The 17,005-nt window shown below is 38.0% G+C and overlaps 1 protein-coding gene and 1 long non-coding RNA gene across 10 annotated transcripts in view; one reads left to right on the top strand and one right to left on the bottom strand.

Moving 5' to 3' along the window:
- LOC102925978 (uncharacterized) overlaps nt 1-3,356 on the bottom strand; it is an 18,716-nt gene extending 15,360 nt beyond the window's left edge. The window contains exons 1-2 of the long non-coding RNA XR_442745.4: nt 3,215-3,356; nt 2,971-3,086 (exon numbers count right to left, since the gene is read on the bottom strand). This is a non-coding gene — a long non-coding RNA (uncharacterized LOC102925978). The remainder of the gene's footprint in view (nt 1-2,970; nt 3,087-3,214) is intronic.
- Ccser2 (coiled-coil serine rich protein 2) overlaps nt 1-17,005 on the top strand; it is a 130,366-nt gene that overhangs the window by 71,441 nt on the left and 41,920 nt on the right. For 8 of the 9 annotated variants that reach the window (XM_006976684.4, XM_015995610.3, XM_076544419.1 and 5 more), the window contains 2 exons: nt 4,153-4,315; nt 16,498-16,693. In XM_006976684.4, the coding sequence (XP_006976746.1) occupies nt 4,153-4,315; nt 16,498-16,693 (359 nt within the window). Of the gene's footprint in view, nt 1-3,382; nt 3,519-4,152; nt 4,316-16,497; nt 16,694-17,005 lie in introns of those variants that run through there. The other variant, XM_006976686.4, reaches the window with a different exon arrangement.

Genomic DNA, 17,005 nt, shown 5'->3' with positions numbered 1-17,005 from the left:
CATATGCGTCATGAAAGAAGATATAAAGCCAAATATTTTTCTAATTTTAACTCTGTTGTAGTTTTTTCTTACTTTATGTTGGATAAATACACAAAAGAATGTAATTGATAGTGAAATTGAAAAAACCCCAAGTGAAGCTCCATGGCTTCAGAATGGCTATTCTAACTGCATAGAAGTTCATTAAGATGCATGGAGTTTGGAAAAGGGCAAGTATGTTTGAGTGGCTCCTTTATCTAGCTGTGTGATGTTTTTATTTGGAGTTTATTACAATAAGTGATTTTTTAAAAATAATGAAACATTTGCAAGGCAACTTTTGGTTTTTGGAGAAGCTTATGTAGAGTCTAAAGTAAGACAGGCAGTCAAGTGCTCTACTCCCCAAGAACACTTTATTATTACCCAGTTTGACTTTCTCTTTCTGTCTTGTTGGTAGTTGTTTTTCTAATGTCTTTCGAAAGTCAAGGGTGTTCAGAGATCCTGGTGTCCATCCTCTGTGTGACTGAAGTAGAACATCTATTAGTTCTCTCTGAGCCCTTTTTTCTTTGGCTTTTTTCTTTGGCTCATGCCAGATCTTCAAGCTTTGGTACTCTGGTGGTCTCCTCTAACTTTTTTATGGAAGGTTTTCATAGAGAGTGAGAAAGATGGGGTAACATTTGTTTTAGAATCTTGTGAATGCTTTCTAGTGTTGTTCATCTGACCCTGATGGCTGCAATGAATTTAGCTGACACCTCTCCCCTTCTTCCTTGTAGACCTGAATCAGAGCTCAGTCTGTATTCATAGATAGGAAAGACTTAATCAGAAAATCCTTTTCTATACTGTCTTTTGCTCTTCATTGTAGGTTTTTATTTGTTTGATTTTTTTTTTTTTTGAGATAGGATCTAACTGTGTAGGCTTGCTTGTCCTGTAACTTGCTATATAGACTAGGATCACCTTGAACTCACTGAGATTCGCCTGCCTGTGCTTCCCGAGTACTGGGATTAAAGATATACACGACCAAGCCTGCCTCCCATCCTAGTCTCATAAACCACTGTCACATTCTTTGTACTGTTTTACATCTTTATATTTGTGCATATAGTGTCTTTTAATTATGAACTAGTTAATACAGATCTACGAGCAGTAGATTATGATTCCTAAGAGCTATTCTAGATTTCCCTGGGGATTCTTCCCAATGCCATTTGAACCTTTCAAATTATTTAGCCGTGCCCTCTGAGCTGAGAACAGATTGTATTCAGTTTTCCCTGTACTGAAAATGTTTAGCTTTATCAGATATCACACTTAAGAGGCTTTTGTCTTATTTAAAATGGCAGCAGGTCAGAGGGAGAGGTGCTACAGAGGGAAATCAGAGGCGTGGAAGAGGAATCATGAAACATTTAGACTTGAGTTGTGAGTTGGAAGCCTTGTACTTAGTGACAGATTGTTTTAATTTTGCAAGCTGTTCTTTCTTTCTTTTTTTTTTTTTAACCTTGACCTGAATTTGCAGACCAAGGAATTTCATAAGGAAACAGTTTTGCAATTTGAATTTCTTTTGGAAAGCTATTAGATATTTGCAATTAGTCTTTCCTGTTGTACAGTGCCTCTTTCTGTTGTAGGGTGTTTCTCAATATTTCTGGCATGCCAGAAACACAGCTGTGTTGCCTTTTCCTCTTGTTTAGGAAATTTTAATGGCCAGCCATCGCCCACAAACACACCTGGCATTTGGCACATCAGGGTATAATCCTCAGGTTAGTGGATTGACCTAGTGAATACCTTCTCGCTGGACTGTTAATCATTTTAGCCATTTTGTTTAGACTTTAGACTTTGTAAGGTATGTAAGATGTTTTTCTAACCATTTCCGGAATCTCACACAAAGTTTAATTGCTGACCAAATTAAACTTATCTTATGTTTAAATTCATAAGGCCACATTTTTGCTACACTCTGTATTGAGATACACGAGGCTCATCTTATTCTTGATTGCTTCCAGTTACTTGTGTTTTTTTTTTCTAGCAATTTATATTCCTGTGCCAGTACTGTGTTAAGTAATTCAGTTTATTATTATTATTATTATTTTTACCTACATGATTTTTTTTCTTTTTTAACATTTAATTTCAGTTGAAAACTTTCTTGATAATGTAAAGCCTCCTTAGGCTTTGTCATATCATACTATCTCTCATCCAATTACTTATATAAAAATTACTCATCATTTTCTCTTTTAGGACTTGAAAGCTGTAATGTAAGAGAAAAACATCTAGGATACATTGAGTATTGTGTTTTATTCCTTTATCAAACAAGGAAAAATGACACCCAGCATGACAGGCATCCTCATAGCACACACCTGTTAGCTAGTTAGGTTCTTTCCCTCTCCAGTGGGTTAGAACTCTGCTGCTATCTGTCTTTATAGTGCTAGAACTAAAGTACGCTGCTTTTTGCTGTTGGAACTAGAGACCTTCGGAAGGAAGGAGACTACTCTCTAGAAGTGGTGTCAGGTCATAGTAGGGCCGGTCTGGCTGAAGGATGTTTCTGGATCAGCATCTTGGCTTTCACAGTTTTGAGTGCTGATTTTTATTCTGAGAATATATCAGGTCATTCTAATAACATTGATCCCTTTGGTACTGGAAATTTCTTTTCCTAAATTAAGGAAAAACTATTTAAAAGTAGATGTGTGTTAGTACCAGCTGTATAGAACTACTGAACTGCTAGGTGGAGGTGAATCTGTGACTATAATGCAACTGTGAGTTTGTTGATGTTACCAAAGGGACTAGATTGAAATTAGCTTTAAACATCAAGATTTACTTAAAAATGTTTCCTTTGCCACCTCATTTCTACGATATTTTTCAACATAGTGGTCATCATACCATGTATTATCCATAACTGAACTTAAATTCCACTCAATTTTAACAATAAAATAGCATGAAGTTATTGGGAGTAATTTCATAGGTTAGACTTCTTTTAAAAGCTGTCTCTACAATAAAAGAAGACTATATGTTAGTACTCACTGATTCCTCATGAATGCAGGAGCAAACTGCAGTGTTCTTACAAAAGTATGCTGAAGTTGTTTGCTTTTGTTATTTCAGCACCATCCTTTTACAAACGGGAAGCCTTTTCTTCTTCTCTGAAATGAAACAATTAGCAAATTTCAAATCCAAGTTTTTTGGATAACAGCCACTTAAAAATAAGTCATTTTTTTAAAACCACGATTATATTGATATGTAAAGTTTTTAATCACAAGAAATTCTGAACCTTTTCATGTAGTCTTTGGACTGGAGAAGCCCTTCCTGTTCCATGGCTTGGGTTAGTGTTTAGAAGTATTTTTAGTAACAGTCCTAACTCAGTAGCTATGTAAGCACTGAGCGAAGATGGAGTCACAGGGCTGGCTGGGCTTGCTTCCCACAGGGAGGGCTGGGAGTGGGGCAGGAAGGAAGGCCTGTTTCAGCGGCGCCTTGTGTGCAACTATGTCTGAGTAGGCAGCCGGCAGCACAATGTCTCCCTTGTACCAAGTAGCTTTCTCAGAGAGTGCTCAGAGATGTGAGAGCAGAGCATTTGGGTGAGTGAAGAAGCTTGGGTGCTTCAGGGATTCTTGTCGAGTTTTTGTGGTATTTGGATTTCAGGAGTGGACTATTTGTTGTTACAAAGCACTGGCTTTGTGTTCGGTAGCATTTCAGTCTTTCTGAACCAGCTCTGTTGCGGGCAGATTGGAGCAGCTTACTGTTGAAGTGTGAGCTTTATTTAAAAACATGATCGTCTGTGATGAAAAGTTAATTTGTGCTTCTTGACACTGAGAAACTTAATTAAGGCACTCATTTCTAAGAATGGATCCTATGCTCTTTTTAAGATCTACATTTTCCTGTCCTGATTGCTTGTATTTGAAATGCATAATGTTGATTTCAGGGAACTTTTTCCTTGTTTTAAAACAGTCTAACAGTTAATTGTTCACTTAAGTGGCTGAAACAGAAGTATTTAAGTATTAAGTTACTTCAGTTTGGACTTACAAAGTTCAGTTTTCACTGTAAGAATTGGCTTCCTTTGAAAAAACTTTATTTTGTGATTAGTTAGTGTACATGGCTGGTGCTTTTAGAATTAAAAAAATATTTTCAGCAGCATTTAATTATCAGGCCATAAGTAGTTAACTTTTTATAGAGTACACATATTTATAGTTTGTTGCTTTTTAATCTGCCTAGTGGAGTGTGACAATATGAACCGCTTTGACCGATCAGACAGAAATGTACGCCAGTCACAGGATGGATTTTGGAAAAGAGCACCCCAGAGGTGGAGTGGACAGGAGCATTATCACCTTAGCCACCCTGATCACTATCATCACCATGGGAAAAGTGACTTGAGCAGGTGAGTATTGCTCTGGCTGCAGCTCCACTTCCGTCCTCTGCGAATGGAACTGACAGTTCTGTCTCCCAGCTGATTCTGCCTGGAGTTCAGGTTAGGCATGGTATGTAATTGTTATAATAACTGTCTTTTCTTAGCTGGGCTCTTTTCAGTAGCTTTATTGCAGATTTACAAATTGCATTTACATCTATTACAAGGACTTATAAGTTGTGCTATGACTTTGTGGGGGCGAGGGTTCTCACTTGGGCATTAATGAAGATTAACTTCGTTTATAATTTTTAAAAATATAGTAGAAAGTAACTACTAAGTTATTGGGTTGTTTTGTTTTGTTTTGTTTTCTTAAAAGTTAAACATGTAAAATTCCACAAATACTATTAAGAGATTTGATATGACACTAGAAGTACTTTGTATTTTAAAGCTTAAAGTAGTATGAAATTGGATCAGACCATGTAGTATAATGGGCTCACAGCCATTCACACCTGGGGTCAGAGCTTCACCTGGTATAGATTAGCTTTGCAAGCTTAGTTTATTTAATCCTCTGCACACTACAGCCTTCAGTCTAACATTTGTGAACAGGCTTGAAAACACTTTTCTGTGAGTATTCATGGATCAGGATAAATGTGCTAGTACCGTACCTGGTTTGTGGTAAGCAATGACATTTTTTTATTAAAATTTTTGTGAATATCTTGTTCCACAAGGGATTTATGTTTATCCTGAAGCATATTGTAGTGCAAATAATAAAACTGAGATGAGGAAATAATGGAGGGGAAGCATATGGTCCTCTGTACCTCCTAAAATAAGAAACAAAGTATTGTTTAGGGTCCTTGTAGCAAAAGAAAGAGCAAAGCTTGGCCTGTTGATACCAGATACAGAGTGTGCATAAGATAGAGAATTTGTTTCTCTTGGATTTGTTCACTTTATAGGCTAAGTGAAGAGGGAGTTGTCATGTGTGTGTTCTAAGAAGAGTACATGGGAAATACACTGGACAGGTCCTGAGTGGCACAGTAACTTTCTTAGCTCTTCTTTGTTATATTTTTCTGTCTTTGCTGAACAAATTCTAGTCTAATAAAATATTCTTTAGTGGACTAGGAAAAATGGGGTTCAATTAAAACCATCCGTTGGAGTAAATAAATAGAAGGATATAATTGGGCAATCTGGAAGAATTCATGCAGTACTTCTTCAAGGCATCAGAGAGTTGATCCTGTCAGGCAGGAGCCCGATGTAAAGATTGTCTTCATCACTACTAATGGCGATCATGCTTCTCTAATCTTGCTATGTCTTTGAAATAAGTTAAATTAAGGCAGGTGTAGGAAGCCTAAGTAAGTCATAAGCAGTTCAGTATCAGTTACTTTTGCTTTGCTGTCACTCCAGTACCTAACAGAAACAGCTAACAGAGGGGATAGGTTTGTTTTGTCCAGAGAGTTTGAGTCCATCATAGCAGGGGAGGCAGGCGAAGCAGCTCGTGGTGTTAGGAACATGTGATGGAGGTTCCTCACATTTCTGCAAACTAGGAATCCAAAAGTGAGCCTGTAGCTAACGACCAGGTATAAACTTCAACAGCTTAGCCATAATCATTTATTTCTACCAGATCCCCTCCTTCTACATTCTCCAGCCTCCCAGAATATCATTACCATCTGGGAACAAATAAACACAACATGAGCCTATGAGAGACATGTCATATTCAAACCATAAAAATGCTTATTTTTAAAATTTGTTCATTCACCTAATAAATACTCATTGGTAGTCTATATATTATATAACATGGCACAGTCTTATGCTGGTATGAATTTGGAGATAGTACGAGAGGTGAAAGTTGTGGATTGGTAATAACTTCTTGGACTATTGTAGTAAAGATGATAGGAAGAATTCTGCACTGATGCAGCTTAATAGTAGACATCTTAACACTGAAGATAGGAAGAGACTTGTGCATGCTCCATTTCATACAGATATGAATAGTATACAGAGTCTGTGGGGACAAGCTGTGACAATGTGTGCCTAATAAAGGGATGGAAAAGGGATGCCATGAGCTCTCAGCAGTTCTTTCTGTTTGTAGTCTTATCTAGGATAGCACAGAATAAGCGGTTACTTCTGAATCAGTCTGCAGGTCTGACTGGAGACTGCCCGAGGGTAGTATAGCGTCTGAAGGAGAGGAGTGAGCACTCAGCCTGGCACAAAGGAATTGCAGAGTTTGTGTGGTCGAGTCTGCCATGTTCAGACACCCACTCTTCAAGTTTACTGTAGCTGTATTTCTTGTTGATTTGGAAGAATGAGTGACATGAATATAACTCTAGACAATAGACTATCATATCTGCAGTTTAAGATAAAGGGAGGCAAATTTCAGCATAAAGGAGACATTACTCAGCCTATAAGAAATGAATGGGTAACATGGAGGTAATTGTCTCTGTCCTTAGAAATGGCTCAACTAAGGCTGAGTGTAATCATCTATCAGAAAAGTTAGAAAGTATAGCCCTCGTCCCCCAAAAGTCCAGAACCCTAAACTCTAATTCCCTACATCTTAACAGGTCAGATAAATAAAAGAATGAACAAATTAAATTGTTTAAATGGTGGCTGCATTATACATTTTTATATAAATTGTGATTCCGCAGAAGTTAGAAAACATACAACATTTCCCCAAAACATGATCACAAATCCCCCTCAGAGTTTATAGACTTTAAGGCACTTGTAACTGTGAATTGTCAGTTCCTAGTGGTTGGTAGTGAGGGGAGAGCGATGCACACAGTGTTCTTCAGGTTGTAATCTGACTTACTGGGCATAGAGCTTTCTAAGGAGTGAGTGGTAATGCTGCTAATGCTGAGACTCATAGGTTGACTGGTTCCCTTTATCTTCAGCTTCTGTGTTTGTCCTGGCTTTTCCAGGCATGCCAGAGCTCTTTACAAGGATGTGTCTCACAAAAAGACACCTTCCACAGCAAGCCTTGGAACTGTCATTTTCTGTCTCCACCTTAAAGTGTGAAAGAGTTTGAGAGTAGAAACCTCAAGATCTTTTTCATATCAGGTGTACAAGTCCCTCTTCCTGTTCCCTAACTCGAGTACTGGTCCCCTTTCTTTTCTTGCTTAACCACTATTGTTATCATAGTTCACGATAGCAGTATGTCTTAGCCATAACTTAGGCCTGTTGGGGCATTACTGATCCATATGTTCTCTGATATTCTCATCATAATGCCACTTTTTTCTTTTACCCCAGCTTATTCCACTCCTATTTTCTCCCAAGAGCCCCCCTTTCCTAAACTTTTATGCCATATGGAGTTCTCTCTACCCTAACAAATTTACAGCCTTATCCTCCTTGTGGTTATGCCCCTAATTACAGCAAATCTAGTATTTACCTACATGTATTTTTTTACAGTAGCATTTCTATAGGTGAGATTCTTATTTTCTAGGAGTCCTAGTATTTTCCCGTTTGGAGATGGGAGAGTCTTCGTTGTCACTTCTGAATCAAGTATTTTTAAGTTGCTATTTTCAGACTTGGGCCTTTTCACTGATCCCTCTCTGTGTACTTTATAAAAATCGTGGACCCTTGGCTTACTGTCCTCCTTTATTGTAGGCTTTGATACAGCCATGAACAACTCCATTGTTATGCAAATGATGGTTTTAACTTTTTCCTTAGCTCTTAGGATTTTCTATTTATACTTTATGTCATCTGAGAACAGATAGTTTTACTTTTTCCTTTCCAATCTGTATAGTTTACTTTCTTGCACAATTACTATGGCTACATCTTTTGGTGCAGTGTTGAATAGAAGCCGATATTAATGGGAACTATTCATCTTTTAATATCAAGAATGGTATTGTTTTGTTGTTTTGTTTTTTTAAACATATTTTCTTTACCAGTCTGAAAAGATTCTCTTTTATTCATGCTTTGTTGACCATGTTTATCTTGATGGCATGCATATCTGGGCTTTCTCTAATGCTTTGTCAGTGTCCATTCAGATGTCTTTCCCCTCCTTTCATTCTGTTATACAGTATGTCACATGACTTTTCGCTGTTGAGCCAGCCATCTATTTCTCAAAGAATTCAGGTGCTTATGATATGTAAATTTTATATTTCTATGCACTGTGGATTTTTAACTACTCTTTAATACTAGTTTAGTTTTGTTGAGATGGATTTGGTTTTGGTTATGAGCCATTTAGAATGAATTGCGAAGTGTTCCTTCCCACTAGTATTTTGGGGAAGAGTTTGTGAAGGAATGTTGCTGACCTTTAATTAGATCTGAGCTTTACTTTATGGCAATATTTTTATTACTAATGTAATATCTATAGATATTCTGTAGATGTTTGTTAGGTCTTAGTGTGCGTTGTTGCCCAAGTCCTTTGGTTCCTTGTTGGTCTTCTGGTTTGATGTTTGTTGCTGAAGGCAAACTTATGGAGGCACTGAGTTCTCCTTTGTCACTGTATCTTGTAGGGACGGAGGTTGGCCAGCAACAGATTCTCACAGGTTTTATTTACTTGGAGTGTCTTCTTTTTCAAATTCTTCTATATTTTAAAGGATTGCTTTGCTAGATATAGAATGCTTTGCTAATCGTCTCTCGTAAATTTTTGACCCTTGCAAAATTTTGACCCCTTGCTTCCTGATGACAAATCAACTCTTATTTAACATTTCTTCCATAGCACATGTCAATTTCCTTGCCATTTAAAGAACACTCACTTTGATTTTTCAACAGATGGATTATGGTGTGTTTAGTTTTGTCTCTTCTTTAGCTTATCATCCCCTTGAGTTTCTTGGATATGTAAATTAATATTTCATTAATTTTTGGAAATTTCTGATCAGCACTCCAGTTTATTTCCACCACTCAATTTCTCCTTCCTCTTCCCATTATTTGTCATATTAAGAATTAAGTGACTATCATTCTTCAAGAAGTTTGAAAGAGAAATAGTTAAAATAGGCAAGATACTCCACTCAGATCTCCCCTCTCCAGGATTTGTTGTTGCTATGGCTTGTTGCCACTTTGCATTTCTGCCTGCAGTGAATGGGAGCTCCTGGTAGCCACCTCACCAGCATTAGGCCTTGTGCTTTGGACATTAACCATTCGGTATGTAGTGGTTTCTTCTTTTAGTTCACAATTCTCTGATGATATATAATGCTGAACATTTTTTTTAGATGCTTGTTTTCCATCCATGTCTCTTCTTTGCTGAGGTGTCCAGATCTTTGCCAATTTTTAAGTTGAGTTATTTTCATATTGTTGAATTTTAAGTTCTTTGTGTATTTGAGATACTAGTCCTATATCACATATGTGTATAGGAAATACTTTTTCTAATCTGTGGTTTTTCTAATTTTCTAAGTGGTATTTTTTATTTGTAAAATTTGCAGATGACTTTTAGAAATAAAGCTTCGGTACTGTTCTTCTTCCTTGGAATATGTGTGTGTGTGTGCGCGCACACACATGCTGTGTCTAAAACCATTTGCAAACCCAAGATACTCTAGGTTTTTTATCCTATATCATAGGAATTTTATAGTTGTGCATTGAGGTCTGTTAACTGATTTTGGATTCATTTATGAAGGTCATTTCTTTTGCATATTGATGTCTTGTTCCTTGGTTCATTTGTTCAAAAGGCCATCATCTATTGAATTGCCATTGCTGCTTTTTCAAAGAGGAGGTGACTCCATTTATGAATCCATTTCTAGACTGTTTCCTTATTCTCATGTTTTTCTCTGTTCAGCAATTCCTTACTATCGTGATTATCACAGCTTCAGATAGGAAGTTCCAAAGTTGGTGAGTGTCAGTTTTGGCTGTTCTTTTTCTTACTTAACAGATTACTTCAGTGGTATCCACAAGGTAGCATCCTAGAATGTTGATGAGGATTGTGTCAAATCTGGCATTTAAAGAATGAAATTGTTACCACAAAACGTGCATATTTAACTTCTATATGGAAGTTTTGTAATGATGAGAAAAATATTAAAGATTAAATTTGAAATCAAAATTGTGACTCAGAGAATAAAAAAAAAAAAAAACTCTCATAAAGCTCACATACACACATCTGCACCTGCTAGTCTGAAGTACAAAGTTACAAATCCTCATAGTCAAGGTATTTTGAAAGTAGGGAAGACTAAGAAAGTAAGTTATAGATATGGCATATAATTTGGGATGATCCCTTTAAAATTGTGATAATTCTTCAGTAATGTGATTGTTTTTTATTTAGGCTGGTGGGTTGGATGGCAAGTGATGCTTCAAATTCAATTTGGATTTCTAAAACAAAGATACCACTTAAAGACTTTTTTCTTCTGGCTTCTCTAAATCCTGTGAGGTTTTCTCCCCTCTTGATTTAATTGGCTGACACATAGAACAATATTAAATAGTACTGGTGATGGTGGGCATTTATTTCTCATCCCATGCTTCTATAACTCATTATTGCCCTTGCCCACATTATTACTAGTGGAATTCTTTTTTTTGTTTTCTGAGACAGGGTTTCTCTGTGTAGCTTTGCGCCTCTCCTGGAACTCACTTGGTAGCCCAGGCTGGCCTTGAACTCACAGAGATCCACCTGGCTCTGCCTCCCAAGTGCTGGGATTAAAGGCGTGCGCCACCACCGCCCGGCTACTAGTGGAATTCTTATCTGTTACCCTGTGACTGCCCATAGGTTCTATGACTGACATACAGTTGTCATAGATCGTGGTCATGGCAGAGCCTCCGGTCTTCTATCTTGCTATCATCTGGTTCTACTTTTAGAAATCTGTGACTGCGGGCTTGTGCAGAGCTGTAGAATTAATTATCCCTGTTGAAGAACAGTGGGTGCTGTGGGCAGAGCTCCCTCTTCTCATGCCTATTTTTCACTCTTTATTCTCTTGCTCCTGGATGTAAGCTTTCCTCTTAGAAAGTGATTTTAGCACCTCTCTGTTGTTTCCAGGATCTCTGTCATATGTAAATAGCGTCATCTCAAGACTGTCACTGCATTCCTGTCTTGCAAGCTCCCTTTAACTTTTCCATCACATGTTTGCTTTCTCTTCCTTCCATGTCTGCTGCCTCTCAGCCTTCATGGCTGTGTCTGTGTTTCCCCACCAGTCTTCAGATGTTCCTCTAATGAGGTTTAATCTTATGATCAGATGGTTTAGCAACAAAACACAATTATAAAACCAGTATGTTGATGTCCATATTTTTACAGTTGATGAACATAAATGAAAGGGATGTGGTGGCTCCTTAGTACTCTCGACATTTCTGTTCCAAAGGAAGTTGGAAATTATTAGTAGTGTGGTAGTAATTTGGCTTTATTTAATATTTAGTATATATCATATAATATTCTAAAAACTTTAGCATATTACTTGATTTTATTATTATGCCAACCTAGAGAAGTAATTATGTTACTATCCTCATTAATTTGTAGGCAAGAAAAATGAAATTTACAGAAACTATGTCGCTTGCCCTGTGTTGTATAGCTGATAAGTAATAGCAGAGACTTCTAACTCAAGATCTGTGCAAGTAATTTAAAAATGAATAAAATATGACCCTGTTTTTAAAGGACTTACATTTTAATTAGCATTTTCAGTGGCTGTTGTCAGCTAGAATTTGAATCCAAATCCAAGACTAGGGCAGGCTCTTTAATGTGCCTTTTCTAGGTGGCAGGTCTTAATTTATATATCCAGTTAGTGATGAATACTTCTTAAGTTTTCTCTTGAAACTCCTGAGTTCCAGGCATAAATGGCTCTCACCTCTGTGAACCCATTCATTTCTCTGAACCCAGTGTAATCTTGTGTTCATACTTGTCACGCTGTAGAGAGCTGACTAGTCCTCCTTAGTAGCTTTCCTCTCTAGTCTTACTCATGGCGCAAAATAATAAGGGTAGTATGTTTTTAACGAGGACAATTTTTAAAATATCTTTAATTTATCCTTTGACAGTTTCATACATGAATGCAGCATATTTTAGTCATGTCTACTCCATTACTCCATTCCTACCTGCTCCTCATGGATTCCCTAACACTTCCTCTCTCAACTTAATTTATTTTCCTTTCTTCCTCCTCCTCTTCCTTTCTTCTTCTTTTTTAAAATAACCTCTGAGTCCAGTTAGTGCTGTTGGCATGAACATAGGTGTGAAGCTATCCACTAGAATCGTGGCAACTTAACATCAGCCAAACCCTAAAGAAAAATGGCTTTGCCTCCCCCACAGCCATCAATTGCAAACAGCTCCTCAGCTAGGGGTGGAGCCTCATGAGCCCTTCCCCCGGCCCTACTGGAATGCTGACATGTTTGATTTTGTGCAGGTAACCATAGCTCCTGTGAATTCATGAGTGCTGTGGTCACGTCCAGTCCACAAGACAGCATTCCACAGCCTCCATCCCCATCCTCTAGCTCTTGCATTCTTTCTACCCTCCTCTTCTGCAGAGCATTTGCAGGGTTGATATCTATGTTCTGTTTAGGACTGAGCTCAACCACCACTCCTAGCACTGTGACCAGCTGTGCATCTCCCATTGTCTGCTACTCACTGCAGTAAGAAGCTTCTCTGACCAAGGGTGAGAGCAACAGTAACTTATCGGTGTTAACAGATATTTAGAAGGTACTTTGACTCCATGTCCACTTAGCAAAATAATAGTAATAGGTTCCACCTTATGACCTCTACAGCCATGGGCTTCTGACCAGATTTATTGTACCAGGCATGAATTCTCTCCTGTGGAACAGGCCTTGATTCCAATTAGAAGGCTGTTAGCCACCTCATAACTGTCAGACACTGCGCCAGTGGGCACACCGTTCCTGACAGGTCAGTATTTTATCTTGCAGGGTCTGCCACAGAATAAGTCTACTGATTAACATTATACTCTAGTAACTAGGTCTGGCTAGCAGGGAAGAAGTTTCCAGGTCAGCTCCAGCTTGATGTGTTTTTTTTTTTTTTGTCTTACAACCAAAGTGTGTTGTGTCTTCAGCAATTGGATCTTGCCATCAAGTTATAGTGTGGAAACAAGAATAATGGTAATTAATAGCCTGTATTGTTTTGTGAATCTCTACACCTTCCTGACTCACAAGGGGGTATCCCATACCTGTCACTGAGATTTTCATTTAATAATTCATTTCTTCTTAAGGAAGCAATATCTACTGTCTTAGGGTTTCTCTTGCTGTGAAGAGACACCTATGACCATGGCAACTCTTATAAAGGAAACATTTTCAGAGGGTTAGTCCATTATCATCATGGTGTAGCATGGTGACATGCAGGCAGACATGGTGCTGGAGATGGAGCTGAGAGTCCTATATCTTGCCTTGCAGGCAACAGGAAATGGTCTCTCTCACTGGGTGTGGCTTAAGCATATATGAGATCTCAGAGCCCGCCCCCACAGTGACACACTTCCTCCAACAAGGCCATACCTCCTAAGAGTGCCACTGCCTTTGGGGCCCATTTTCTTTCAAACCAGAACACCTACCCACTCGAGATACCTCCATTTAAATCCCCCCCCCCCCCCCCCCCCCGACCACCACATTTACAAAGTAATAGGTTTTCATGAGGCTTTTTAATGCATCCTTTGTTTTGGTTAATCCTCCCTGTGTATTTCTTCCTGTTCTCCCAAAGCTTCTCATACCCATATTTTGCTTGCATGTATGTATGTGTACCATATGCGTATTGTACCTTGTGCCTTCAGAGGGTAGAATGTGGCCATGGATCCCTTGGAACTGGAGTTATGGATTGTTATGAGAATGTGTGTGCTGGGAATTATCCAGGTCCTCTGCAAGAACAAAAAGTTCCCTTATCTACTGAGCCATCTCTCTAGCCCTAAATCGTAATTTTTAAAGAGTGCTTTTTTTCCCCATGTCACAGCTATAGAATTTTAAAATCTTAGAGATGAATGCTTAAAAAAGCAAAACAAACAAACAAAAAACTGGTAGTTAAAAATCCATTCTTCTTGCTTTTAGTACCAGGCAGTAATAGCAGTAAATCCCTATGCACATCAAAGAAATAAGAATTTAGTCTTTTCTTCATGAAGTATACAATTTGCCAGGCACAAAAAACATACACAGTGTATTGTGGTATATACTCGAAGAGGACACAGTACTGAGCTCTATAAAATTACCTGTAGTAGCACAATGGTCCTACTTTAGGGGATTAAGGAAGCTTCCCCAGAAGGAAGTATCAGCTGACTGCAGATGAGGAGGAGTTGCTGATGTGTATGAGTGGAGGGAGGGCAGGATGAGTGGACCAGCAAGAATCACTGAAAAAAATGAGTGTGTCCTTTGGAAGTGAGGGACACTTTGTAGTGTCCTTTGGGAACTGTGGGTAATTAGCTGTTAAGAAGTGTGTGTAGGAGCCAGGTGGTAGTGACGCATGCCTTTAATCCTAGTACTCTGGAGGTAGAGGCAGGCAGATCTCTCTCTATAGAGAGTTCCAGGAAAGGCGCAAAGCTACACAGAGAAACCCTGTCTCAAAAAAACCAACCAACCAACCAACCAACCAACCAACCAACCAACCAACCAACCAAGAAAGAAAGAAATGTGTGTAGGAAGGTAGTTTGGGAAAAGAGGTTGAAGAAGAAACTGGAGTCTGTCTGTGGTGTCATAAGCCATTTGAGATTCTCCTTTTACTTTGAGCAATTGCCCTTCTCTCTTCCCTCTATGAAGCCTTAGCCTTTCATTTCAAACTGTAACTTCCTACTTTACAGTCTGTCCTAAGATGTTGCTACCCTAGGGAAATCCCCAGGTCTGTGCCTTTGCTCCCTCAAGGGCAGCTCTTTTCATGTCTGCTGCTTACTTGCTGGGCTTTCCTGGGTTTTTGTCTTAATTCTTGTTAGTTTCTTACTAGTAGATGTTTTTCATCAGAGTGGAGTCATAGATGGGTAAATTCATACTAATCTACTGATGTTTGAAATCTTAAAATTCATATTTTAAAATTCAAAATTGATGAAAATATTTATAATTATAGCACCAAATAAAATATTATTTATGAATGGTTTAACAATTCATGAAGATTTTTGACTTGGATTAGAAAAACATCAATGGAATTTGAATTAGTAGTTTCAGAGAAAAACAGTAGATACTATATATTTCTCTTCATGATGGTTGAAATCCAACATACTAATTTTTACATATTTAATACACAGAATTTAGCTTTATTTCTAATATGTGAGAATGGCCATCATATTGGAGAAATAATTTCTTAGTGTACTATGTTAAATATTGAGATTTCATGTATTTGTCATACTTTAATAACCATCTGCAGTTATGTGCAATGTAGATACAGTAACTTTAAAGCTATCAGTTCTGGTTAATACATTATATTTTACTTTCCTATGAAATATATTATCTTTAGTTTTTCTCTTATTCTGCATGTATATTATGGGATGAAAGAGAAATTCAACTTTTTTTATTCTTAGTTTTTGAGATGGGTTTTGCTTTGTAGCTCAAGAAGGCCTTGTTTTCCCATTCTTCTTGCCTCAGATCTGTGATTCCAAGCATAAATGTTCATACTACATCAGGCTTAAAGTTTTAAAGATAGACTTTTTTTTTTTTTTTTTGAGATGGGTTTTCATGGAACTCAGGCTGGCCTCAAACTTGCTGTGTAGCTAAGGAGGATAACCTTAAACTCCTAATCCTCTGCCCTTTACCTCCTGAGTGATGGGATTATAGGACTGGACCAACACGCCCAGCTTATGTGGGGACGAGAATCAAGCCCAGGGCAAGCACTCTAGTCATGGCTCAAAGAGTAGGTTTTGATTTTTTTTACTGTAGTTTGAGATTAGGAAATATTTGGTGTACATTAGACTTGTAAACCTTGCTTAAACTGTTATTGGTAAAGATGATTTATTAGCAGAATAACTTCATTAGCTTTAACTGATGGGACATTGAAGAGATGCTAGTCTTAAGTGTGTCTACATTGGGAACTTTTGTGGCTTCATTACTTAGCTATGGATCTAGAACGGTGTGCCATTTAAGACGCCACCCCAAGTCAGAATCTGAAGAGGTGAGCATAGTTCTAACAGCTAGAGCCTTGTCAAGAATATTTTCTTTTTCTTTTGGCTCTTCAGGAAGGTTTATTTAGCCAATGTGTGAAACACGTGAAGTGAGTGGGGTTAGGCAATCGTAGAAGATAACAATTTTACTAACAGCTAAAGGGATTGTATTTTTCACTGGGAACATTCAGTGACTGAAATGAGTACAAAGGCATTGTGGAACTGATTTGTAAAGATTGCTACAATAATGCTATACATTTCTTTCTTTCTTCTAAAATTGTGTATCTTTTCCTTCCTTCTTCCCCACCCTTCCAGAGGCTCTCCTTATAGAGAATCCCCTTTGGGTCATTTTGAAAGCTATGGAGGGACCCCCTTTTTCCAGGCTCAGAAGATGTTTGTAGATGTGCCAGACAACACAGTGATACTGGATGAGATGACCCTCCGGCACATGGTCCAGGACTGCACAGCTGTAAAAACGCAGTTACTCAAACTCAAACGTCTGTTGCATCAGGTGAGTACGTAATGATTACTCCAGCTCCACCTTGAACACAGATTGGCTTTTTAAAAAAGTTACTTGTGTTTCTAACATGTTTAGTTTTTGGTTGAAAAAGCCCATAAATAGTACATGCTTTGAGTTTATCTCCAACACCATAAGTCAAAAAGAGAAAGAACACAGAACTCTTGTTAGAGATGAAAAGAAAGCTTAGCATAGATAATACTTCTATTATAAGGTTGCTGAAAGATTAGAAGTGTAGTGGTTAATTGAACAGTCTGTTACCAGAACCGTGCTGGGCATTCAGTAACTAGTGTAATTTCTGCTTAA

This window comes from Peromyscus maniculatus, chromosome 9 (assembly GCF_049852395.1).
Source record: "Peromyscus maniculatus bairdii isolate BWxNUB_F1_BW_parent chromosome 9, HU_Pman_BW_mat_3.1, whole genome shotgun sequence".
Lineage (NCBI taxonomy): Eukaryota > Metazoa > Chordata > Mammalia > Rodentia > Cricetidae > Peromyscus > Peromyscus maniculatus.
This window is presented reverse-complemented; position numbering and strand designations above follow the sequence as displayed.